Source organism: Electrona antarctica (assembly GCF_951216825.1).
Source record: "Electrona antarctica genome assembly, chromosome: 4".
Lineage (NCBI taxonomy): Eukaryota > Metazoa > Chordata > Actinopteri > Myctophiformes > Myctophidae > Electrona > Electrona antarctica.
Window position 1 is genome coordinate 30,041,226 of NC_136809.1, and position 24,141 is coordinate 30,065,366.

General features: G+C 40.1%; 2 protein-coding genes across 2 annotated transcripts; both read left to right on the top strand.

Moving 5' to 3' along the window:
* The first annotated feature begins 627 nt into the window (after positions 1-627).
* cenpk (centromere protein K) lies at positions 628-9,727 on the top strand. The gene is made up of 10 exons (XM_079499158.1): positions 628-813; positions 3,450-3,637; positions 4,197-4,250; positions 4,691-4,754; positions 5,031-5,077; positions 5,841-5,923; positions 6,048-6,146; positions 6,454-6,565; positions 7,460-7,492; positions 8,949-9,727. Exons 2-10 carry the CDS (start codon positions 3,482-3,484, stop codon positions 9,099-9,101), a joined length of 801 nt encoding a protein of 266 aa, XP_079355284.1. The 5' UTR covers positions 628-813; positions 3,450-3,481; the 3' UTR covers positions 9,102-9,727.
* Positions 9,728-12,577: 2,850 nt separating this feature from the next.
* Positions 12,578-23,326, top strand: smap1 (small ArfGAP 1). The gene is made up of 10 exons (XM_079499056.1): positions 12,578-12,874; positions 13,788-13,921; positions 14,734-14,819; positions 15,071-15,146; positions 15,630-15,698; positions 16,475-16,550; positions 16,912-17,033; positions 19,510-19,717; positions 20,912-21,246; positions 22,289-23,326. Exons 1-10 carry the CDS (start codon positions 12,757-12,759, stop codon positions 22,424-22,426), a joined length of 1,362 nt encoding a protein of 453 aa, XP_079355182.1. The 5' UTR covers positions 12,578-12,756; the 3' UTR covers positions 22,427-23,326.
* Positions 23,327-24,141: the final 815 nt, after the last annotated feature.

The following is a 24,141-nucleotide window of genomic DNA, read 5'->3' on the forward strand; positions in this document are numbered from 1 at the left end:
GCTCCTCGCCACTCGCCCTACACACTTCCACTCGGTTTGAGCATAGATATATAAATAACCGAGACGCAATGCAATGCAAGTGGATGGGAGGGGGATTCCGGTGCCGTCTCTATTATTTATATATCTATGCCGTGTAGGGCGAGTGGGAGGAGCTAGTTTCAAAAAGGGGGCTAGGGTTGGGGGGGTACTCTTATTTTATTTTTTTATTCGTCAATGCTGGAGACGCGCTGGAACCCTATCAAGGACCCCTGGTTATTATGAATTCCTGTTCTGTTCTTTGGCTATATAGAAGTGTCTATTTGTACGACTCTAAATGTTTTGATGAATTGAACAAGGTGGACCCTCTTGTAAACAAGTGTAATGCTTTATTGGGTCGTCCACTCACAGTTAGTGAGTCTTTGTATTGAGTTGCTTGAAATGTACTGTAATTCTGAAAACTGTTAATAAATATTTCAATCAATCAATCAATCAATGGGGATGGGGGTCCCGGCTGGATCCCACTTCCAGAACCACTGTGTTACATGTTTGCGCATACTGTGCAGTTGTGCGCAGTGTTGGGGTTCTACAACACATTTTGCACTGTCCCTTGAAGCCGCGCGTAACGTGACGTCATCAATGTTGGGCGGTATTTAATGTTTTGAAAATGAATCGTTGTGTATGTCTGCTGCGAACAAAATAAGAGAGCACAATACGAATACCGTGTAATTCTGATGAATAGCATGTCCAAAACTGTGTAAATATAGCCTTTTTCACGGCAGCCTGCCTCAGCATTGACCAACGTCAGCCAATCTTTCACTCTGAGTCTTCATCATAGTAAGTCTGTGAATGACGAAACGACAGACACCTTTTTTCCGTTCCAACAAGGGTTTGGTTTGTATCATAGAGTAATGGTTTGTATTCTGTTTCATTCCTTACAGACTACCAGTAGCGTATCTGCTGCTCGCGAACCGAGTCCACACGTTGACATATTTGTAAACAATGTCGTGTGCGAGGCTAGCCTTCTAGGCTAACCACTAACCAGTTGGACATTGTTTACCTTTTCTGTATTTGGTCCCCTGTTTGGCTGGCTATTTGCTCCATACACATTTATTTCCGTTTTCCAATGAAAACTCTGTCAAGAGTGCTGTCAAGCTATCCTTCCTCTATACCTCTTTCTGGAGGTAGATCTCATCTTTCCTACTTCTCTCTGTATGCTTTTGAGCTTCTTTGTTTATGAGCTGGCTGCTCTCCATCCATGCACAGTAATTGAAAACTGTTTGGTGTTCTAGTTTATTCTTCCACACATTGACACTACAGTGAAACATTGTTATTTTGACTGGTGCGCCGCCTGCCCTGGCTTTTGAAATTATGTCATGGCAGCCAAGTCTATGGACTTTTAATGTTTACAGCAGTTAAACATTGAAGACGTAAGATAACATGTGGCCAATATAAATACTTCTTGTGACTGGATTTGTTTATTATTTATACAATAACACACTGAGGGCAGTATTATGCGTGTCTTAAGTACCAGGTCTTATGACTTAACTTAAGACCTGGAGGCGTGGTCAATGCTGTTTGGCCACTCAGAATAGCCAAATGGCATTGATCACGCCTCCAGGTCTTAAGTTAAGTAATAAGACCTGGTACTTAAGACACGCATATTACTGCCCTGACTCTCATAACTTATAGTGGCAGTGAATGTGCAATGAATGAAAGTAAAGTGACTGCACTGTCTGCAGGCTTCTACAGACATCATGTTGCAGGCAGCCACAGTGGACACCCTAGCCGCAATTTGCAACTCTAGATTTTTTTTATAATGGGATGAATCTAGAGTTGCAATACCCTCCATTGACTCCCCACTCATCATTTTGCGTTTGCGATCTGCTTGTCTTAAACGACGTTAAACTCACCAACATTGCAGCTGTAGTCCAAGCTTGAATTATTCTCTTTCAATCTGCCGAGCTTGTTTTTCATAAAAATCCCCCGTAGACATGTTATGAGCTACTTTCTGTCAAGAAATTCTGTGCAAGTGATTCTTTTTCTAAGTGCTGGAGTTTGGAAGCGCTCGTCGTAAGTCACTGAACGTCCCTGCATGCATCTGTTTCGCATTTGCACATAATGCAGGAGGCAGCAGCGCGACCCCTTAATACAAACGAGCGCTTCCAAACTCCAACATTTCTTCTTCTTGACAGAAAGTAGCTCATAACATGTCTACGGGGGATTTTTATGAAAAACAAGCTCGGCAGATTGAAAGAGAATAATTCAAGCTTGGACTACAGCTGCAATGTTGGTGAGTTTAACGTCGTTTAAGACAAGCAGATCGCAAACGCAAAATGATGAGTGGGGAGTCAATGGAGGGTATTGCAACTCTAGATTCATCCCATTATAAAAATAATCTAGAGTTGCAAATTGCGGCTATGGACACCCCTCACTTCACGAGTATATGTATTTTTCACCGAACTTAATATGTTTCTTGGAAGGGGTCCATTTTAGTAATGCACCGAATATTCGGCTACAGAAAATATTCGGCAGAAAATGGCTAAAAATGCATTTTCGGCCTATTCGGTTTCGGCCCGAATAGGCAGAAAATATATCACTGAATAGTGTAAACAATGAATGCATTCAAAAGAACTGTTTTATGGACCCATAATAGTGATTATTATTTAAGTTAAGTTTTGCCATAACCATTTATTTTGCCATAAATCAGATAGCTTTAAGGTACGGCTATGACCGCATTGGTAGGAATAGGAAAAAAGATATTCGGTATTCGGTTTTCGCCAACTGTTTCCTATATTCGGTATTCGGTTTCGGCCAGGAATTTCCCTTTCAGTGCATCCCTAGTCCATTTGGTTACATTTTGAGTTATATAAATGTAGGATTTCCAGTCATGTATTATAATAATAATAATAATTAATTTTATTTGTATTGCAATTTTCATTCACAGGGAATCTCAGAGTGCTATGTATAGTGGCAGCTTTCATCTGATTTTCCTGGCTTGGCCTTTGATGGATAGATAGATGATAGATTTACCTGTGTTTGTGCATAGTAATTATTTCCTGTCTGCCCCTTCCTGTACTGTAGAATGATTATGTCAGCTTCATTGTCATATTGCTATATAGCTACAATTTGCATTTTGCAACACTAGATTTTTTTTAAATAATATGTTGAATCTAGAGTTGCAACAACGACCATTGACAGCCCGAGCCCATACATCCAATGATCCAAACAAAAGTCCTATCATATTGCATTAAACAACGCTAAACTCACCAACATTGCAGCTGTATGAAAAGCTTGAATTGTCTTATTTCTATATCCAAAGTGTTTGTTTCATAAAAGTGCACCGTAGACTTGTTATGAGCTACTTGCTGTCAATAAATTCTGTGCAGTTAAGCGCTCATTTTCCATAACACAACCTTCTGCCTCCTGTATTATTATGTGCAAATTCATTACATGTGGTATGTACTACATAGGGCCATTGAGTGACTTCCATCCAGTGCCGGGGATGGATCCTGACCAGGGTGCAATGAATCACAACCATGGTGCGATGGATCTCGACCAGGGTGCTGGTCCCGCTTTGACCCCCTTCAACAAACTCTCTGAGGCCGCACAGAAGGAATTGCAGGACAACTGTGAAAAGCAGTTTGAGCAGCTTGAATTGGTAAAAGGATGTCTGAAAGATGGCAATTTCTTTCAAGGCATTTCTATAACAGTAGAGTGGACATGGAGGGCTCAGGTTATGGAAGAGTATACAGACAGACCAGATTAAAATCTACTGTGTAACTACTATGTATTGCCACATATACGGTAGTATAATGCACTTACTGTAAACTGTCTAACTGTATAAATCACCTGACTGCTCAGTAAAATGCTTTTTTGATGCATAGGCTTAGGGTAAGTAACACTTGGTTTTTCAGTAGGCTTCTTCCTGGAATCTTATAGATCACCATTGATTGTGTGAAAAGTAGACATTTTGCTTGGGGGTGATGATAGGTCATGGGTTCACTCAAATAGTTGAGCCTAATTTTACATGGTAGATTTCAAGATATGTTTTGGAACGAAGGAAGAGGTGCGCAGATGGACAGACTGCCAACATAGACATCTTTAGTTGGAGCTCTGCTGCTAGCAGGCCTAAAATGCCCAAAATGTCATTAAATACACATACACCATAGGCACATATCATTAGTGATAATTGGTATTTGTATGTTTTTATTTTTCAGCTGCAGAATGAGATTGTGTTGTTGTCAGATATGTCTGGAGAGACCCTGCCTGAGGTGAGATCATGATAATCACTTAGGGTTGCGCTTTGGAGCAAAGCTCAAGGCTATAGGCAGTAGGCACAATCTCGAAAAATAGGTCGTCTACTATTTCTCCAATTTATTGATTTATTATTATTTTTTAAATTAAATGTATAACAGTTTGTGTTTGTCTGCCAGTGAGTGTATTTACTGTATCTGGAGCTAATCTCACAAACGTAGTACTCCCACAATATTTTACACATATTTATTTTAAAATGTATACCTTCCAAAGATTTCTTCATAGATCCGTCATACTGTAGATAACTCAGACGACGACTCAAGCCTGGCCACCCAAAGTTTGAGATCTTAGATAAATTCATACCGGAAACTCAAGCCAATTTATTTTTTATAGTACATGTCGTACACAGAAACTCTGTGCTACTACTAATATATGCTGTTTTTGTTTTAATCTCCAGTCAGTGAACAGACTGATACTGACCAATAGTGAATTGTCACTGATTCTCAATTCACCGGCAAATTGTAAGTACTGTGATTAAGTCCAAAACATACTTGAAACAAAGAAAAAAGAACAGTGTTCCAGTGGATCCAATGTAGTTAGTTAAAAGCTGCCGTGGGGCTCAACCATTATATACACTAGTATATACTTTGGGGTCCGTATATATACGGACCTGGCTGATAAGGTCCCCTAGCGGCATATATACGGACCTGGCGCAAAAATAAATAATGTACTGTAATATTATATGTCAATTAAATTATGGTTACTTTTTGCTTTTACTTATCTGCTTGTTCACCCAGTGTCATCAAAACATCCTGAAGTTTTACGTGAAGCTGTAAATGAAGAGGTAAAGTAAAGCCAAAATATCCTTAATTACTTGTGCATGTTTATGGTTATTTCTATAACTGTGTGTAAAGTCTTACATGGATGTACAGCAAACCGTCTTGATTTTCTTCCGATGGTATAGTGTTAAATGATAAACTAGCATAATTAATTATTTGTTCTTATTGTCAACATGGCCTACAAAGCATATCAACATGTGCAATATGCAAAACGCACAACTAGTGCTTGGAGCTAGACCGGTCTGCAGAAGTCGCATGATAATGTAAATTCATGCGACCAATTCAGGCTAAGAAAACTATCAAGAAATAGTAAAATGTGCTCCTCTGGAAAACAGGTCTCCACTAGGGCAGGCAGCTTTGTGGGCCAGCAATGTTAAACGGCAATTGGACACCGTTCATGATTTGAGGCATTTTGTTCAAAACGAGCCACACCTGCAAAATTTGGAAGCCAAATCTTAGCAATCAGGAGAGACAGATATGTCTTGGATCACATGACTATAGAGATACTGTGTATCGATTTGGGCAAAATCTGTAGGAGTAATATCTAAAAAATATATATATTTCTTTTTTGCAAAAATCAGCCTCCTGGTGGTGCTATAACAGGCCGATGTGAAAAAATGGTGACAGGAAAGTTACACGTGATACCTGTACACTCCAGGGAGTGTGTACTGGTATCACGTCTATCGGGGCCAACGATGGCTTCGGCAGTTGACTCAGTGCATTGTTCCTTTTTTTTCGTGACCCAGTCTTTCTCTCTGTTGGCCTCAGATGGAGAAGCTGTGCTCAGAGCTTGAGATGGTCCTTTCGTGGAACAAAGCCAAGAAGGAGACGTTCTTAGAATGTTGTGAACGGTAACCTGTCAAATTTCTGTTTATTTTATTTGTTTGCTTTTAATGAGAACTCCCCGTGTTGTAATTCCAGTAATAATAGTAATGATGACAATAATAATTATAATACATTCTTTTGTTTTTCCAGTGAACAAAAGTTGCTGGAGGAGAAAGGTGAGGTGTATAAAGCCGCTGTTGCTCACACTGAGCAAATAAGAAAGGACAAAGAGTCTCGGTCAACAAAAAAGTAGGTATTCTATTCTATTCTATTCTATTCTTTTTACGTAGCCTAGAGAATGTAAACTGAGAATGTAAACTGATTTGTAAAGCCTTGGGCGATACTTCCGCTAAAATCCCGCAACTTCCGCCCAAATAAATGATAGCCCTTTCAGCGTAGGTCTTGCCCAGGGTGCTTTTTACGTCTACTGTTTACCTCCTTGTTTCTATCTAGCAGTACTAATAGGCCAGTTTTAAGGAACAGTTATGCAAGGATACATTTTACATGCAGCTTTAATATCTCTCATATGTGTACTGTATGTTCATGTACTCCACAGATGCTTGCAGGACCACAAAGACAAGCTTGGGAAATTGGCCGCCTACCATATCAAGATTTTGGATATAATGATGAACGTAATAGAGGAACACTTCCAATTGCCAGATGATCAGGTGTGATGAAAACGCAGGATACTAACTGGCATGAGTGGAACTTGTCTTGATGCAGTGAATTGGACCGTACAGAACAATAGTTAACACAAACTATGTAATAGTGTATTATTCACAAAGAGCCAATATGTATAGAATATTGGCATATTATCTACATGAAAATGTTTTAATTTCATTTACCTTCTTTTGAAAAATGCAATCAAATAATTAATTGACCAAATTCTAAACTAACAATTGCAATTGACGACAGCATTCATCATCGTAATTGGATTTATAGTTTTGTGCCATGTCCATAATTTTTAAGTGTTATTACACTTGTAGTCCATTCAACACAGAAAGCGTTTTAATGATATATATATATCATTTTTGAGTGGTGCAACCACTCCCTTACGGAGCTATGTGTGGGTGGGTGGCTGGTTGGGTGGCTGGGTGCGTCTGAGCACGAAAACAGCATGGTTGTTTTTCACCACCTGTGCGCAACCTAACACACACGCACATATTAACTCTATATATGGTGATTTTGGGTGTGCCAGTACAGTACAGTGACTGTACAGTACAGTACAGTACAGTACAGTAGAGGGACCCCCACACGGTAACTCTGTCATTTCCCAACCGTTTCGGACGCGGGGTGGCTTGCCGGAATCAGAGTTGCACCACTCACTTCACACGGGTGTGATTTTTATATGCAACATAAAGAACATGCTGATAACAATACCTCATGTTCTGTGTGTTAGTGTTGCACAATATACGGTATACACATGTATTCTATACATTCAGCAAATTCCCAAGAAAGTGAATACTATATGAGAGGTCTAGCAATTGAAAATAAACTTGGTTGTCTGTGTGTTTGCATTACCTGTGGCTGAATCTCTTTCTGTTTTCCATATGGTTCCACAGGAAGGTCTGCTTCCACTTGAAACAATTTTGGAGGTAAGTTTTGATGTTCTACATGTCAATGAGACCCTATACTGTATACTTAGTTGACCTTGGTCCGCTCCTTTTTTCCCTCTACACAAAATCCAAATCTCCAAGCTCACAACGTCTGGCTGTGAGCTTGGAGATTGTAGATCTGCTATTTTCACTGAATGTTCACCCCAGAATAGGGACGCTGGGGGTTCATGTGGTTAAGATCACAATAGCATTGTCAATTAAAGTTCTCAGTCGCCACGACTGATTTCAGTCATTTGAATTCCACCAGTGTTATTTCGGTTGACTAAGATTTTTATATTTAGTCGACTTAGACTAGACAAAGACTAAAAAGATAATTCAGATGACATAAATAAGATAAATAGGACTAAAACTAAATGGTGTGTTATTTAAAAGTAGGCTTGGGCGATATTGATTTTTTGATATCGGTATTGATAACGTGAATAATACCGCGATAATCGGTATTATCGGTTTTATTAATAAAACATATATCACACTGACGGGCTGAATTTCCCCATAGAGTGCTATTTCTTGTTTTGGCCACTAAATGTCAGCAGGGGGCAATGTAAAAGCCTCCGGACAGTGCATTAGTGACGGTGTCACACCGCAACAACATAAAGAGCTGGTCTGCTCTTGTCTGTACTGTACTGTACTCCACTGTACTCCGCTGTACTGTACTGTATGCCACTGTACTGTACTGTACTCCGCTGTACTGTACTGTACTCCGCTGTACTGTACTGTACTGTACTCCACTGTACTGTACTGTACTCCACTGTACTGTACTCCGCTATACTGTACTGTGCTGTACTCCACTGTACTGTGCGGTAAAATGACGATATTAGTATTATGACGGTATTCAGTATTTTTTTTCATATTTACATGACGGTAAAATTACGATATTAGTATTATGACGGTATTCGGTATTATTTATATACTCCGCGATATTACCGGTATTCGGTATTATTTATATACTCCGCGATATTACCGGTATTGATTTAAAATATTTAAAAGACTAAAGGTCCTTTCAAACGGGCAGTGATGAACGCAGACGAGCCCGCGTGCCCACGTAAATATGCTTGCGTTGTTGCCCCTCGACTTCTCCGTACAGAAAAAAAGAATCAAGAATTTTCTGTCAAAATGAACACTGCATGGATTCCACAGCATGTCTTGTATGGAAGCATAATGCACAACGAACATAGCTAGCGCCTCCTATATTCAGCTATTAGTGTAGATTTTCGTCTTACACAAACATTAAATTCCCATTGACAATGAATGGAGAATTTACATCATGTGTGAGCAAATCGGCTATTTTCGTCCAAGACAAACATTAAATTCCCATTGACAATGAAAGGAGAATTTACGTCATAGTGGCTGAGCAAATCAGCTTAGTGTCTATACCATACACCATGAATTTGAATTCTGACTTGACACATTTCCCCCCTCTTCACTATACACCCAGCGCCTGATGAACAAGGCTCTCCAGACAACACATGACCCCTATGTGACAATTGATGAGACCTTCTGGCCGGCATACATAGAGACACTGCTTCGATACGGCATCGCAGTTAGGCATCCAGAGGACAACTTCAAAATCAGACTGGAGTCCTTCTAGTACAGTAGAGATTGACAAGACATGGGGGAAAGTGAATGGAACCCGGGACTCATGGTATGCTTTGCACCTTCCAGGTGGTCCTCATCTAAATGGAGTGTTAGTAACCAAATGGACCCTTAATAGTAGGGATGCACAAACGGACCATCAGGCAAATCGATTAATCGACAGCTCTCCCGATTATTAATCGATTCATTGGTATTTTTTTTAATATCACATAATTTTTTTGTTCTCCTCAGGGCACCGCTCTCAAAGGGCACCTAGGGACTGGCCCCTGTAAAATCTGAATCCCCCCCCCCCCAACCCTCTTCCCCTCACTGTCTGTTTTTGAGTTTAATGTTCGTCTTTAGTTCAATGTTTGAACGCCATAAACGCCATTGACAATGAAGGGATTTACGTCATATTGTCCCTCATTATGTCACATTGTCTCTTCATTGTTAATGGCATTTAATGTTTGTGTTGGCACCGTTTGTTTTACATCACCCAATCAACATGAGTTAGACTTTAATATATTAGCGCCCCTCACTTCACACGGGTGTGATTTTACCATTTTACCTCCTTTTGTGAAGATTTCCTGTTTTGTGTATATTTGTATGTCTCTGAATTAAATGGTGGACCCTATTGGTGAACCCCTCAACTTGATTTATACTTCTATTCTCCACTCTGATGAAGGTACATGTTCGATATATATCATGCAGCCTTACTTACTACTTAATAGATCTTTAACTCTTGGGAGTCAAATTAAATCAAATTGACCCCCATACGGGTCTATTTGGGTTCATTTTACGCTCTCAAGAGTTAAATTATTGTTAAACATCTATATTACTTAATTTACCTTGATAAGAAAAGGGTTGAAAACCACTACATTATTGGTGTTGAATGGTAATGGTTTTATCTGTTTTATTAACCTGATTGAGGCAACTTTCTTTTTTTATGGTTCATTTTTTAACATTAAAAGTTCAAAGTGCTTTTATAGAGAAAAAATAACAGCAAAGGCATAAAACAACATTAAAATAATAGCAGTAATGCAATACAGTGAGTTCATGAATGACAAGGATTTTTAAAGCTCAACTAAAAGCAAGTGTAGAAGTAGGTCTTGAGCTGTGCTTTAAAAATGTCCACAGAGGCTGCCTGTGTAAGGTTAGTGGGAGTTTGTTCCACTGTTTTAGTTGCCACATTTTTGAGGTCTGTCCACAAATGTTGTCCTATACAAACATTAAATTCCCATTGACAATGAATGGAGAAGCGTCTGAGCAAATGGACATAGTGTCTATTTTACGTCATGATGAAGAGCCCCTCACTTCACACAGGTGTGATTGTTTTGGCACATCGAGCAGGCCAGCAGTGGAGGACCCGAGGGGGCTGTTTGGGACATATCTAGGCGAGGCCAGTCATGTATATGATTAATACTGTATGATTATTATATGATTAGTTTCCACAGATGCACGGACAGGACAGACGGGGGCAAAATAGTCTCAGCCACACCTTCGGCCTAGCGGCGACAACTATAGGCTAAATGAAATAAATAAGCTGTTGTATTTCACAAAACAATGTCTTGGTATTTACACATTTCCAATATTTGTATAAACTCCACAGATTCAAAAGTTCACAGCACTCGACTAATCAGAGTGACTGTATTTGTTTGAAAATCGGATGTAGGCGTTAACTTCAGATTCTCGATGTTTAAAAACATCAAGGCCACTGTGGGCTCATGGCATTTGATGTTATGAGGGCCAGAAGGCCAAACGGTGGCCTAGCCGCAATTTGCAACTCTAGATTTTTTTTATAATGGGATGAATCTAGAGTTGCAATACCCTCCATTGACTCTCCACTCATACAATTTGCTTTTGCGATCTGCTTGTATTAAACAATGTTAAACTCACCAAATTGCAGCTGTAGGGCAAGCTTGAATTAACCTCTTTCAATCTGCTAAGCGTTTGTTTCATAAAAATCCACCGTAAACATGTTCTGAGCTACTTTCTGCACCTTCTCTTTTTCTAAGTGTTGGAGTTTGGAAGCACTCGTCGAAGTCACTGAACGGCCCTGTGTACCACCTGTTTCGCATTTTCACATAATGCAGCAGGCAGCAGCACGACCCGTTAATAAAAACGAGTGCTTCCAAACTCCAACACTTGGAAAAAGAATCACCTGCAGAGAATTTCTTGACAGAAAGTAGCTCAAAACATGTCTACGGTGGATTTTTATGAATCAAACGCTTGGCAGATTGAAAGAGGATAATTCAAGCTTGCCCTACAGCTGCAATGTTGGTGGGTTTAACGTTAATACAAGCAGATCGCAAAAGCAAATTGGATGAGTGGGGAGTCACTGGAGGGTATTGCAACTCTAGATTCATCCCATTATAAAAAAATCTAGAGTTGCAAATTGCGGCTAACCATGGTCTCTCGTCAACACCCTCTTAATGTCAATTTATGAAGGGCCCATTCAAATTTCAACATCTTGGGCCCTTCTCAAGGTGTTAATGATATGTGCAGCGGCAATTTGGTCTTATCATGGATGTAACTGCACCATCAATGGCACATACGGTCCTGAGTCCGCTGAAGTTGGCAGGTCAGTCTTCAAGGTAAATTTTTTAAGTACCTAACGTTCTATCTATCTATCTATTGATCTATCTATATATATATATATATATATATATATATATATATATAATATATTGGCCTTAAACCAATTAATCGGTAAAATAATCGGATGTTGAAAAATAAAAAAAGCCTGAAAGCCTTTTGTGATGATGAAGGCTGCTGTTTTCGAAAGAGTCAATAGTTGGAACATTTGAAACAAAAAAAACTATACATTCAAGCTGTTTATGTTGGGATATTAGCCAACATTTCAATAACTGTGCATCCCTGGTTTTGGAATAAAGAGGCATTGCTTTTTTCAAATTCAGCCTTTTTTCAGAATGGCTCAATTATGAATTATAATTATTTATTTTGATATGCCTACAGAATGAGATATCGACATCGGTTATCGGCCATAATAGCAATTCATTATATTGGATATTGATATCGGCCAAAGTGTCTCATCGGTACATACATCCCTAATATAGGCTATGCCTAGTATACAGTACATATATCATATAAAACCTGGGGAAATTTGCCACATTTCACTTGCGGTCTCTACCACTCCCAATCAGCTGTGCTGCTCATGTCATGACATGATCCCACAAGCATGACATTACAATAAAAGCTGACATCACTGTAAAGGAAATGGACAGGCTTTCCAATATTACTAGTAGGATGCGGTGTCAACCCACCTATGATCAAACGCATTTCCAAGGGGTTTATCAATTTAGATCGAAACATAATTAGACTGCATTGTGTCATGCTCAATAAGGACACTGTCAAAATATGTTGGCACACTTATGCATGAAATAAAAATGTTGAAATCTAAGTTTATAAACTGTTGCGTCACGCCTAAGCGTCATATTGACTCGTCCTATCACAGGAGTCCGCCTCAGCTCAAGAATTCATGTGGGCGGAGATAGGATTCCGGTTCCGGCACTTCCGGTGTTTTCGTCCAGTTTCTCTCGGGAGGATTTCTCACCTCTGATTATGATCTTAAATGAGAAAGTTGTTACGACTCACGAGTACATCAAGTAGATAACCCTTTTAACTTAAGGCAACAAAGTAAAGCCGCAAAAATGACGACCCGCTCGGAGAGGGAGAAGGCCCTAAAACTCAACGAGCAACACCAGGCCATCCTGTCCAAAATGCTGAGGGAGGACGATAACAAATACTGCGCCGATTGTGAGGCGAAAGGTAGAGACGTTCAGCTAACACTTATTTATATCTTCATTTATGATATGTATATAATTCATAGCCCGGTCACTTGTTTCAAGTCGATCTATATGTTCTATTTCAACTGGTTAAGCTAAGCTAAACAGCTAACTCATTTGTGTAGATGGCTCAGGGCAAGTCAGCTGACAACCTTCTTCCCCTTTAGCTTCGCTAAGTAGCTAGGTGGCTAACTTGTCTAAAGCTCTAGCAATATCTATCTATACAGGGCAGGGCGTTTCTAACCCACACCCTGGTCTAATGTGGTCTGGTTATACATATCTAGATACAGATGTATATACAAATCTTAAAGCACAGTAACATGACCCTAACCAACGGATCTATCTCCTATTTACTGTCATTGGTGAGGAATGCAGCTTTTTACCTTGGCAGGTGTGACACCGACAGTACAAGCTCATGCATGTTTACTTTAACCACCATTCATCCACCACTCCCTTTCTTCTACCATCCCTTATTCTCACCCCCTTCCTGTCCATGCCTACTCTGATCCAATTATTGATCATGTATAAGGCAAATAGCACAGTGGAAAGAGACAGTATTTTCTGTAGATGGTGGACAGATTCTGTTTTTAACTCGGGACTATGCAGGGGTGTAGTGGGGGGGATGGGGGGGCGTCTAAAAACGTTTTTTGACTTGTCATTTACTTTTATGGATACATTGTAACCCCGTTTCTAAATAGGCTATACACGTCTGCATGTTTTAATAGTGTCTGTGCATGCACGCAAATGTGTGTGCATGTGTGCACGCACGTGTCTTATGGAGTGTCCCCCCGCTTCTAAAAGTACCACTACACTGGGACTATGGGATCAGCAGATTCAGCACACTTGAACAACACACCTGGGGCATAACAAAGTGATCTTTCTCGTCTTATTTCCAGGTCCAAGATGGGCGTCTTGGAATCTTGGTGTGTTCATCTGTATCCGGTGTGCCGGAATTCACAGGAATTTAGGGGTGCACATATCCAGAGTTAAGTCTGTCAACCTGGACCAATGGACCGCAGAACAAATTCAGGTTGGACTGCTAGTGCTACCTGACCCACACAATTGTTTTATCCACATACGATTACGATACGATGTTAATTGGTATAGGACTGCCCCCAAATATTCAATTATTTTAATGCCTCTTTGACAAGTTGATTTTCAAATATAATTTCAACATTTGGATACCTCATTTTAATCATTACATGGTGTATGCTTTCAATAGATCTGTTTTATAGGGAAACTATTTCGGCAAGGCAGGACATTGGCCAGTTTTCAGTAGGCTTGTCTTTAAATGAACATTGCAGCAATTCTTATTCTTTATAATCTTCACCAAATAATATTAAAATGACTTCACAAGAACAATGTTGTAACTAAGATATAGAGTGTTTGTGCAGTAACAGGGTTCTCCCTGTGTCTTGTTTATTTTCAGGTATTCCACTTCATTTATTCTGTATCCTGACGGAGTTCTCTATACTGAATGGATAAAATTAATTGTCATGCTGACCGTTTAAAAAACAGCTGGAGAGACATGGAGACCCCTGTTACTGACACTATAGCAATGTGTACTTCTCAGAATATTGAACTCTTATTTTAATCAAAGAAAATCACTTGCCCTACCTTTGAACTAATAATGAATCCACTGAGCTGTCACTTGCCCTACCTTTCATTAATAATTAAACTACTGAGCTGTGTTTGCAATCATTAGTATTTGTCAGATAAAATCTGCCTGATTAATTAGAACGGTTTATCATTTTGTTTGTGATTATCACGTTTATAATTGATACACAAAATTGTCTTATGAACTGTCTTTCTTCTACTGTCCCTTCGGGTCCTGTTCTACAGAGTGTACAGGACATGGGGAACACCAGGGCCAGGCAGGTTTACGAGGCCAACCTTCCAGAGAGCTTTCGCAGGCCTCAGACAGACCAGTATCCTTCACTGTCAAACCACTTACACAATGATAGACTCACTTACAGACGTATATATACCCGTATACCAAAAAAGAAAGTTTATAAAACATACATGATACTACTGTCATCTTATTGCCTTTCTCTCTTCTCTGGCTCCTACTCACTACATTATTTTTATTTTATTCACTATTTCTTTTCTACCACATTGTTTCAGTGTCTTGTTTTTGCCACTAAGTTGCCTGTTTGTTTTCCTCAACTCTGAACCTCAGAGCCGTGGAGTGCTTAATCAGGGATAAATATGAGAAGAAGAAATACTACAGCAAGAATGTGACCAATGGAGGCAGTGTATGTATAGATATTTCAACAGTGTTAGAATATGGGTGAAAACCCATGTAACATCCTGCTTGTGAGCTGTTTACTTTATACCACTAGGAAGCGTTAATTTAAAGCCACAATCCGTAACTTTCATGTGCATATTTACCTTTGAATTTCATTCATTATTTACCAGTAGTGGCCCTACTCGACAACTTTACACCCTAAAATAACGTTTTATTCCTCTAAAAAGTATGGATTGCAGCAACTAAAGCCAAATTTAAAAATAATAATGGATACAAATTTGGCACATTTTTTTTAACAGCATTGTTTTGTAGTTTATAGATGGTTACAAACAGGATGTTAACCAAAGTAGGACGGTACAGCAGTGTTAACTGTTTGTCTTTGGTCCGATGTGAAATTCAGCAATGAATGTAAGGGACCTTGTTGAATAGTGCCTTTTATGTGTGGTCTCTGGTTTAGCCAACGGTTGACTTGATTTTTATGTGTCTCTAGCCAAAAGAGAAGGAGAGTAAGACGGAGAAGGAAGTAGACAGGGGGACCAAACTGTCATCTTATTCCAAGGTAAGCCAAGGGCCTTTCTGTGTGTAGTTTGCACATTCTCCCCATGTACCCTAGGGTAGTTGCTCTCACAAAAACATGCAGTAGTGCTGGTCTCTATACTGCCTTTCCCTTGTCAGCCGAGGCGCCTGATGGAAGGGAAAGGAACTGGTTGGAATAACGTGTTCCTTCCACACGCTACGTCCTACCTGGGAAACTCCCCCTGTCAGGTGATAAGAAGCCACCTGCTCACTGCTCATGCATTGAATGAAGCATGAGCCCAGTTTGCGGCTCTCCCTAGGTTGTCAGAGGGAGTAGCGCCCAGGATTACAGTTTAGGAAATTGGCACTGGGTGAAAAATTATTTTCAAAATCGTGGGACAAAAAAATAAAGGAAAGCAGACCAGCAACTCACACAAACGGGTGCATCCACTCCAGTTTAAATTCCTGTATGATATAATATCTTTAATTTGCTTCAGGAGTAAGTATTTTGTAATACAGGGTACAGTGGGATGTGTCTTCCAAGAGATTGACAAACATTTTAATCAATCATCCTTTTTATGCGGCTGCCATCTAAAGGTGCTGTATAATGGTTGTCTTTGGTCTGTAATGAATGTAATGTAATTTAATGTTAACTGCTGTACATGCCATTAATAGATGCTTTAATTAATTTAATCTGTTTTATGCTAAAGCTGTATATACACTTGTAAACGTCCTCATTGAGTATACTGCTATTACCATGCTCTGTAGTCACTAACCTACACATGTCATGACTACTTCATTTTCTTTAAAAATGTGTAGAGTGAAGAGCCCCGGACAGTCCCTAAAATCAGTCCTGTGAAGAGTTCAGAACCGACAGTCAACCTCCTAGGCCTCGGTGAGTCTGTCCTTTTGCTGTGTTTTTCCACACTGTGGAAGTTGTGGAAAGTGATACTTGTGTTGTAATAATATACTTTTTAATTATCTCTATTTCAATGAGGATAGATAATCCACTCCTTATTTTGTATTTATTTATAATGAGACGGTTCAGAAAGTTGAGAAGGCAAATTTCCACCATGCCATCGACGAGCCCATATAAACTGGTTTCTAAATTAATCATCAAATTGTATATGGTACAATTAAGAGCAGCCAGTGAGTGACTTGAGTAGAAACAAGGAAAGACTGCAGATACAGTGTTGTTGTTATGTAAGCTAATGTAGCCCACCTGTAAAACCAGTTTATTCTACTCCTTGTTGCAGATGCACCGGCAGCAGTATCGACTAACAGCAGTAGCACAAGTCAGAACAACGACCTGGATATATTTGGTCCCATGGTGTCCAACCCCCTCCCAGTTTCCACATCCACTGCTCAGTTTTCTCAGGTAAAAAAAACCTCACAAAAGTATTTTCAAAACACATGAACTGAATCATTATTTGAAGATGCAAGGCTATGTATCTGTTTTCTTGATAGTCAGTGTGCCATTTCAACATTTTCCCCATATACCATATACATTTCCTTTTGTTTCTTATTCTTCTTTTAAAATATGTTCTTTCACATCAGGACATTGTAATGATCATTATCATGATCATAAAAGAAAATATATTTCTCCAACCCTGTGCCAATGTTGGCACCTGTGCTTAATATTGCCTACCCCTGGAATAGGGAAGTTTAGTTTTCAAGAATTGAAAGGTTTAATTTCCTATAAGGGAAGTTGGTTTGCAGACATGGTTTACAATACCTCACATAATGAATCACGTGTACAGACCATTTACAAGCTGTCCTGCCTGAAAAACCTTTTATCTACAGATAGGAATTTCTTGGTGCACTGCTAAAAAGCGATCCTTTATAGTCTATTGTATTTGTATTTCATTTTATTTGAAAATGTAATCTTTTAATTATTTTGAATTGCTTAACTTAACATTGTAATTACAGTATTAACTGCAATTTCACATTACCTTTTTTTAGTGATGTAGGATGCACTATGTTTTGAGGTTGGGCTAATCTCATGGATTTGTACTCTTATTGACTAAGAGAAAATGTTTGCAAAAGCAGAAAAAACCTGCAGTGCTCCAGATTAGATGAATAGTCTTAAAGGGGAAAACCACCAATTTTCAACATTTTACTATGTCATTAATATACCTTAGAGCTGTTGTGTGGAAATAATAAAAAAGGTCCCCCCATTATGTGTTTCCTAGAACTGTAATTATGAAAAAAATCATTAACATGGTGAAACACATCTTGATGACATCATCAAGATGTGTTTCACCATGTTAATGGTTTTTTTCAGACCTCTAGTTCTAGGAAACACAGAATGGGGGGACTTTTTAATTATTTCCACACAACAGCTCTAAGGTATATTAATGACATAGTAAAATGTTGAAAATGAGTGGAATGCCCCTTTAAGTACAAGGCTTAATAATGCAATAGGAATGAAGAGGTAGCCAGCCCAGCACACAATGAATGTCCTTTTCACATGTTTTATTTACCTTTATTTACAACGGACGGCCGCGTTTCAACCTGATAGGCCTTCCTCGGGCCTTGCTCACGCTGACTAAGGCCTATCAGGATTGAGGAACATGTCCGTTCCGTTGTCTGTCCATCCGGTAAATTAACATGGGAAAAGGGCATTCATTGTGTGCTGGCTACCTCTTCATTCCTACTCTTATTCACTGACATTGTAACATCATGGTGATATACCCCGGTGCCATTATATCACAACATAATGTTATCTCATTGACCTAAATGGCATTATTTCAACAAGGATAAGATGATTAAAAAAGGTTATGTATGTAGGAGTGCAGGGCTGAAGCCTGCAGGCTATCAGAAATTACTTTGGGCAGGTGGAAAAAACTTGCAGAGTGACAGATTGCTTTACCTGGGGTTACATCTTCTGATAATTGTACTTGAATGTTGACATTAAATAATAATCCCATCTAGTGTTTCATTAGCACGGATGTGACAAAATAGTCTACAGCTTGTTATACTGCTGATCATGAACACGTTGAAACTAAGAATACGGTAAAGATACCAAAGACTCGACAGTGATGTCACTGTTATGCAACATGGAAGTAGTACGGACTTGAAGCTGTTTATAAACCAGTTGGCTTAATACTACCACAAAACAATTTTCCCTTGTGGATAATAAACACATCAAATCCAAGTGCGCCATGGACAGCGACACAATGGGCACGGCTGAACTTGATGCTTGACCGTATGTTAACACAAAAACTGCTCGTGACGGAACGTTCCGCCATATAGAATCCAACCGGCAACTGCTTCTGGCGGAACGTTCCGTCATATAAGCTTTATCAAACCGGATCGCTGATTTATTTATTTCCTTCAGCGATCTTAGGCCGGTTTCGAGAGTGCGCCCTGCCGTTCACTTCTACAGGCGGACTAAAAAGCTGAATAACTAAATCTATGGAGCTCTCCATGGTTTTAACAAAATGTGCGATGTTTGGAGGTCTTTTCTGATTATTAACATCGGTGCTTTCTAGAGCAAGGATGGCCTCGTTTTAGCTCGCTAGCATTGACGCTAATTATTTAGCATCTAAAATGGACGCCCAAACCGGACGTGCATCACACTAAAACCAAGTACCGGGTCGGCAGTCAAGCGTTGCGTCCACCAGGTGGCAGTGAATCGGTAAAGAGATGCATTATGAACATACCTATCGGGAGCAGCGTTCCGAAATAACATTCTCTGCATTTAGCGATAAGATAAATGTGTTCATATCATGCTAACGTAAATCACGACCACGCATGCTTCATGTGTCCTATATCTGGATTTTGCGGAAATGCAAATCTTGAATTGCATCTTAAAACCCTGTTTTCCATTCATCTACTCATTTCCACTCTAGGCTAGCATCATTGACCCTGCCAGCACCCCAACACAAGCTTCAGCAGGTGTCCCCAGTACAGTCTCTGGCCAAGCAGAGCTGGACCTGTTCAGTGAAAGTAGCAACAGTAAGGCAGAGGACACGACCAAGAAACCGCTGTCCAAGGACTCCATCCTGTCCCTATATGGAACAAGCAGTGTGCCCCAACACTGCCAACAGACACCCACAGGTGAGCATTCAAAAAGGTCAACCAGACAAAGAGTTTTCCCTTAGTACCACGTGAACCCTAGCATCCCTATTCTGATGCGAATGTTAGCTTAATTAGTCTATTGACTGTAGGTTATTAAGAGATGCATTATTATTTAATAGACGTTCTACAAGCTCCCTTGAGCTTTTTGGGTGAAGGATTTGGAGAGAGAGTGGGCCTACTATAGACCCCTTGTAAGTTATCTAGGTACTGAAGTTTATTTTGAATTTTCTAACATTTTGTCCTCTTACTGGAGTGCTATCTAGCCATCCAGATAGTTTGTGTAATTTACTGATGTTTCGCCAACGGATGACATGACACGCACCTCAATGTGAACAGCGGTTACTACTACTCTATGATAATGAGTATATGCTGTAAACGTAAAATGGTGTCTTATGAGGATTGGGCACTTTGTGTGCACGGAAATAAGATAATCAATCAATCAAAAATAATGCAAAGACCTCAATGTGAGGTCTCTGTAGCAGAAATCTCCAAACCTCACTCTCTGATAATTGCACCAAAACTATCTGAATGGATGGATAGCACCATTCAGGCAGGATATTTTTGTTTTTAACCCCAATCGCCCAGGACGAAGTTCACCGTCCTTTCTATTAGTAACACCCAGCGCCCAGGACGAAGTTTTATCCAAAAGACGAAGTTTATTGATATGAAAAACTGATCGCATCACTCCACAGCCTAGGTGCACACACACACATACCCCCCAACCTCATGCTGAGAACCAATGTTGTCATCGAAAATGTTCCCCCCCCTGTTTAGCCGACGACAATGAAAATCTTAAAACGTTAATAACTCGCGATTTAAATCATCCCGTCCAATTCTAAGAAAAGATCCTGTGTTAGACGACCCCCCGCTGTCCAGTCGCTAGTCGCGTTAGATTTAATCATGCCTCCCGTTGTTGTCGATCGCCTTAGAGTGTTTTGGCTACATTTAGCTGCTCCAGCCACATCCGGTATAACTTCCGGTCCATCGGTAAAAGTTCTCCGTTGCTATAAATCGATTCGGCGCTATGATTTAATGGATTAAATAACCCCGGGCCATCGGAGTGTTAATTACATATTTAGGTTGAATGATCCCTTTAAACATATTTTCTCTTGTTGCAAACCTTTCTTTGTAAACTAACTATTTCTTCCATATCTCTTCTCTTACCCCCTGCAGCTGGTATGTTCATGGGTCCATCGCAGATGCCATTTCCTGTCCAGGCTACGGCTGGTTACCAGGCCTACCCTGGTATGGGTGCAGCCCCACCAACCACACTCATGGGTGCCATGATGGCTCAGAGTGGGGCAGCCATGATGCCACCAAATGCTGGCATGATGGTCGGTATGACGATGCCCAATGGCTTCATGGGTAATGCCCCCACTGCAGCTGGAGTGATGGGCATGGCACCCAGGATGATGGGACCACAGGGGGGGCCAATGCCTGGCATGGTGCCTGCCCAGGGCATGTACGCAATCCAGCATGGGCAACAGGCACAGTGGAGCATGGGGCAGGTAAGGTGTTGCAGTTATAGTACTATACTAAATGGGTTGGGGTTTTTTGGTAAGGTACCTGACAGTTGTAGTGTAAGCTGTGGGGAAACGGTTGTCAAGGCATTCCTTGTCTCTTTTGGTGACATGATAGCAGTAGGCATATGTTTGTCAGTGGCTGTACACGCCACCTTGCGTTGTAAGAAGAACACTACATTTAGAAATCTCCAGATTATTGGTAACCTGAGGCCTCCATTTGTCTGGTATTGCAAGACTTATCATCTAAAAAGGTTATGAGTCACATGAGTAAAAAATAAGCTACTGATGAAGTAAAAGAAAAAAGAAGAGCGAAGGCAGAATATAAAAAGACAAAGACAGGAACTCTCATATCAAAGCTGTGTCCACGTGTACATATCTCTGACTTGATGACCGGGAAAGCTTGGCTAATAAAATTTGATATGATAAACCTTTATTGATTCTCGCTTGGCTATTAAAATAAGATAAGATAAACCTTGTATTAATTCCCAGGAGGAAATGCAGGTGTCAAAGCAGCAACAGTGAGAATGAAACATAGGAGGAGCTACTGGTAAAAGTCAAGAACCAAAACCAAGATAAATAAGAATAAAAATACTAAGCTGCTCATCAGTGATTGTGTGTGGTCTGTAAATAAACTCTACAGTGAATATATGAATAAATGTATATTTATCGCTATATGTCCATCACCACTGAATATCTTTACATGTACAGTCCAACACAGTATATGCAATGCATGTATGGATAAATTGTGGCTGGCAATATATCGATATGATATCAATATCATATGAGGGACTATCGTCTAGGATTTTGGAGATCGTAAATAAGTCTTGCCTTTTCCTGGATTTAAAGGCTGCACTACAGTAAAGTGAAAACCTTCCTTTGCATTTGTAAAATATCTCATTCCTTCCCTACATTCTACTGCTGTAGTTGTGGCAGTACATTGAGTTATGCTGTGGTTTTAATGTAGTTTTTTTTCTCTATCTTCCCCTCATTTCCTCTCTTTCTTTCTCATGCCCTCCTTCCTTGGCAGATCAACCAGCAGATGTCAGGGATGAGTTTCAATGGAGCCGGGGGTCAGATGGCCTTCGGTCAGCCTGCCTCGGCTATGGGAGGCTGGGCCACTGCTGCAGCCTCTGGTCAGACCCTCAGCACCCAGCTGTGGAAATGAACCTTCCAGGGGTCGGAGGTCATTGCTAGGGCAGCATAAAGAGTAGGGAAGCAACACCACATCCGCATCTCTGCACCCTGCTATGAACTGATGGATGAACTGCCCGTTTCCAAATATGACCGCCCCTCAGAACATGCAACTTGTATCTCTCTCTTCCCCTCTCTTTCTCTCTCTCTCTCTTTCTATTGTGTGAGTGAATTGGGAGTCATTCAGCATTGCAGGCTCAGCATTTTATGCCTGCTGTATGTTTTTTGGATCATAACATTTATTTTCCTTTTTTGGAAAAAAGAAGATATAAGAAAATACAGTCCCGATAAAAACACAACATTGACAACATATCGGAGAGAAAAGAAATGCTGCAGGACCAGTTACACAAGCTTTTATTGTATCACTATCATTCTGAGATAATACAACATTTAAAAATAGTATTTAATGGGAGAAGATGTGGTTACCATGTCTGTCAATACGGCTCCCGTATGTACAGCGCTGTATAACCTCTTTTAAAGTACCTGTGGTTCCCCTATACAAAATAAAGTATGATAATCCAATAATGTTGCTTTAACGAGTTTTCTATAATTGATCTCTTGGCTTGCACTGTTTTGCAGAATGTACAATTCTTACAGTATGTCTTATAAATGGGGATGTTATAGAACACTTAAGCCATATCACAACAGCACAATATCCAAAATCTAATACAGTCTAATATCATGATATGGATATAATATTGATATTAGGGATACCCGATCAAGTTTTTCTTGCTCCTGATCCGATAATTTGGAAATTACGTGATTGGCCCTGATATCCGATCGCGTGATCGGATTGGCACTACCCTACTTATAAAGGAAATACGTTTTAATGTTTCATTAATGCAATAAATGAAAAGGTGGCTGTGTTATTTTATTCACTTCAGGAATTTTCATTATTTGTCATGTCTGTTCAATTTGTAGTTTTACATTTGTAGCTCTGTTTCCATCAATGGTTCTAATCCCTGCTCCTGTGGGACCTCAATACTATAGTATATATTTTTTCTCTCGCCTGCCTGCACTGCTGCTAGTATTCTTTCCTGGCCAGATTTCCTGGTACTGCTGTTTTTAAGTGGTGCAACCACTTCCTTAAGTGACTGTGTCTCTCTGGGTGGGTGGCTGGCTGGGTGGGTGCGTCTGAGCACGAAAACATGGTTGTTTTTCACTACCTGTGCGCAACCTAACACACGCACAAACACACGCACATATTAACTGTATATACGGTGATTTTGGGTGTGCCAGTACAGTAGAGGGTACAGTAGAGGGACGCACACGGTAACTCTGTCATTTCTCAACCGTTTCGGACGCGGGGCGGCTCGCCGGAATCGGGCCGGCACCCTGGGTGCTAACAGTTGTATGAGTCAAGTTTTCGTTTAACACTTCACAGATTAGGTAATATAGAAAACCATCAATATTGGGGGTAGAACAGAAAACCAGTAGTAGTACCGGTAGTACTGGTAGGATAAAAAACAAGTAGTACCAGTTGTACTTTAGGATAACGGTAGATAAGAAGCAGTACCAGTGGTACTGATAGGATGAGAAACCAAAAATACTATGGCTACCACAGACCAGAGTTAAGTTAAATATCCTCTTGGTGTGATTACCTAGGAGGTTAGGCTGAAATCGACCACTAGATGGAGGTATTATACCACCACAAAACTTAACCTAAAGTACCCAATGCCATCTGTCACA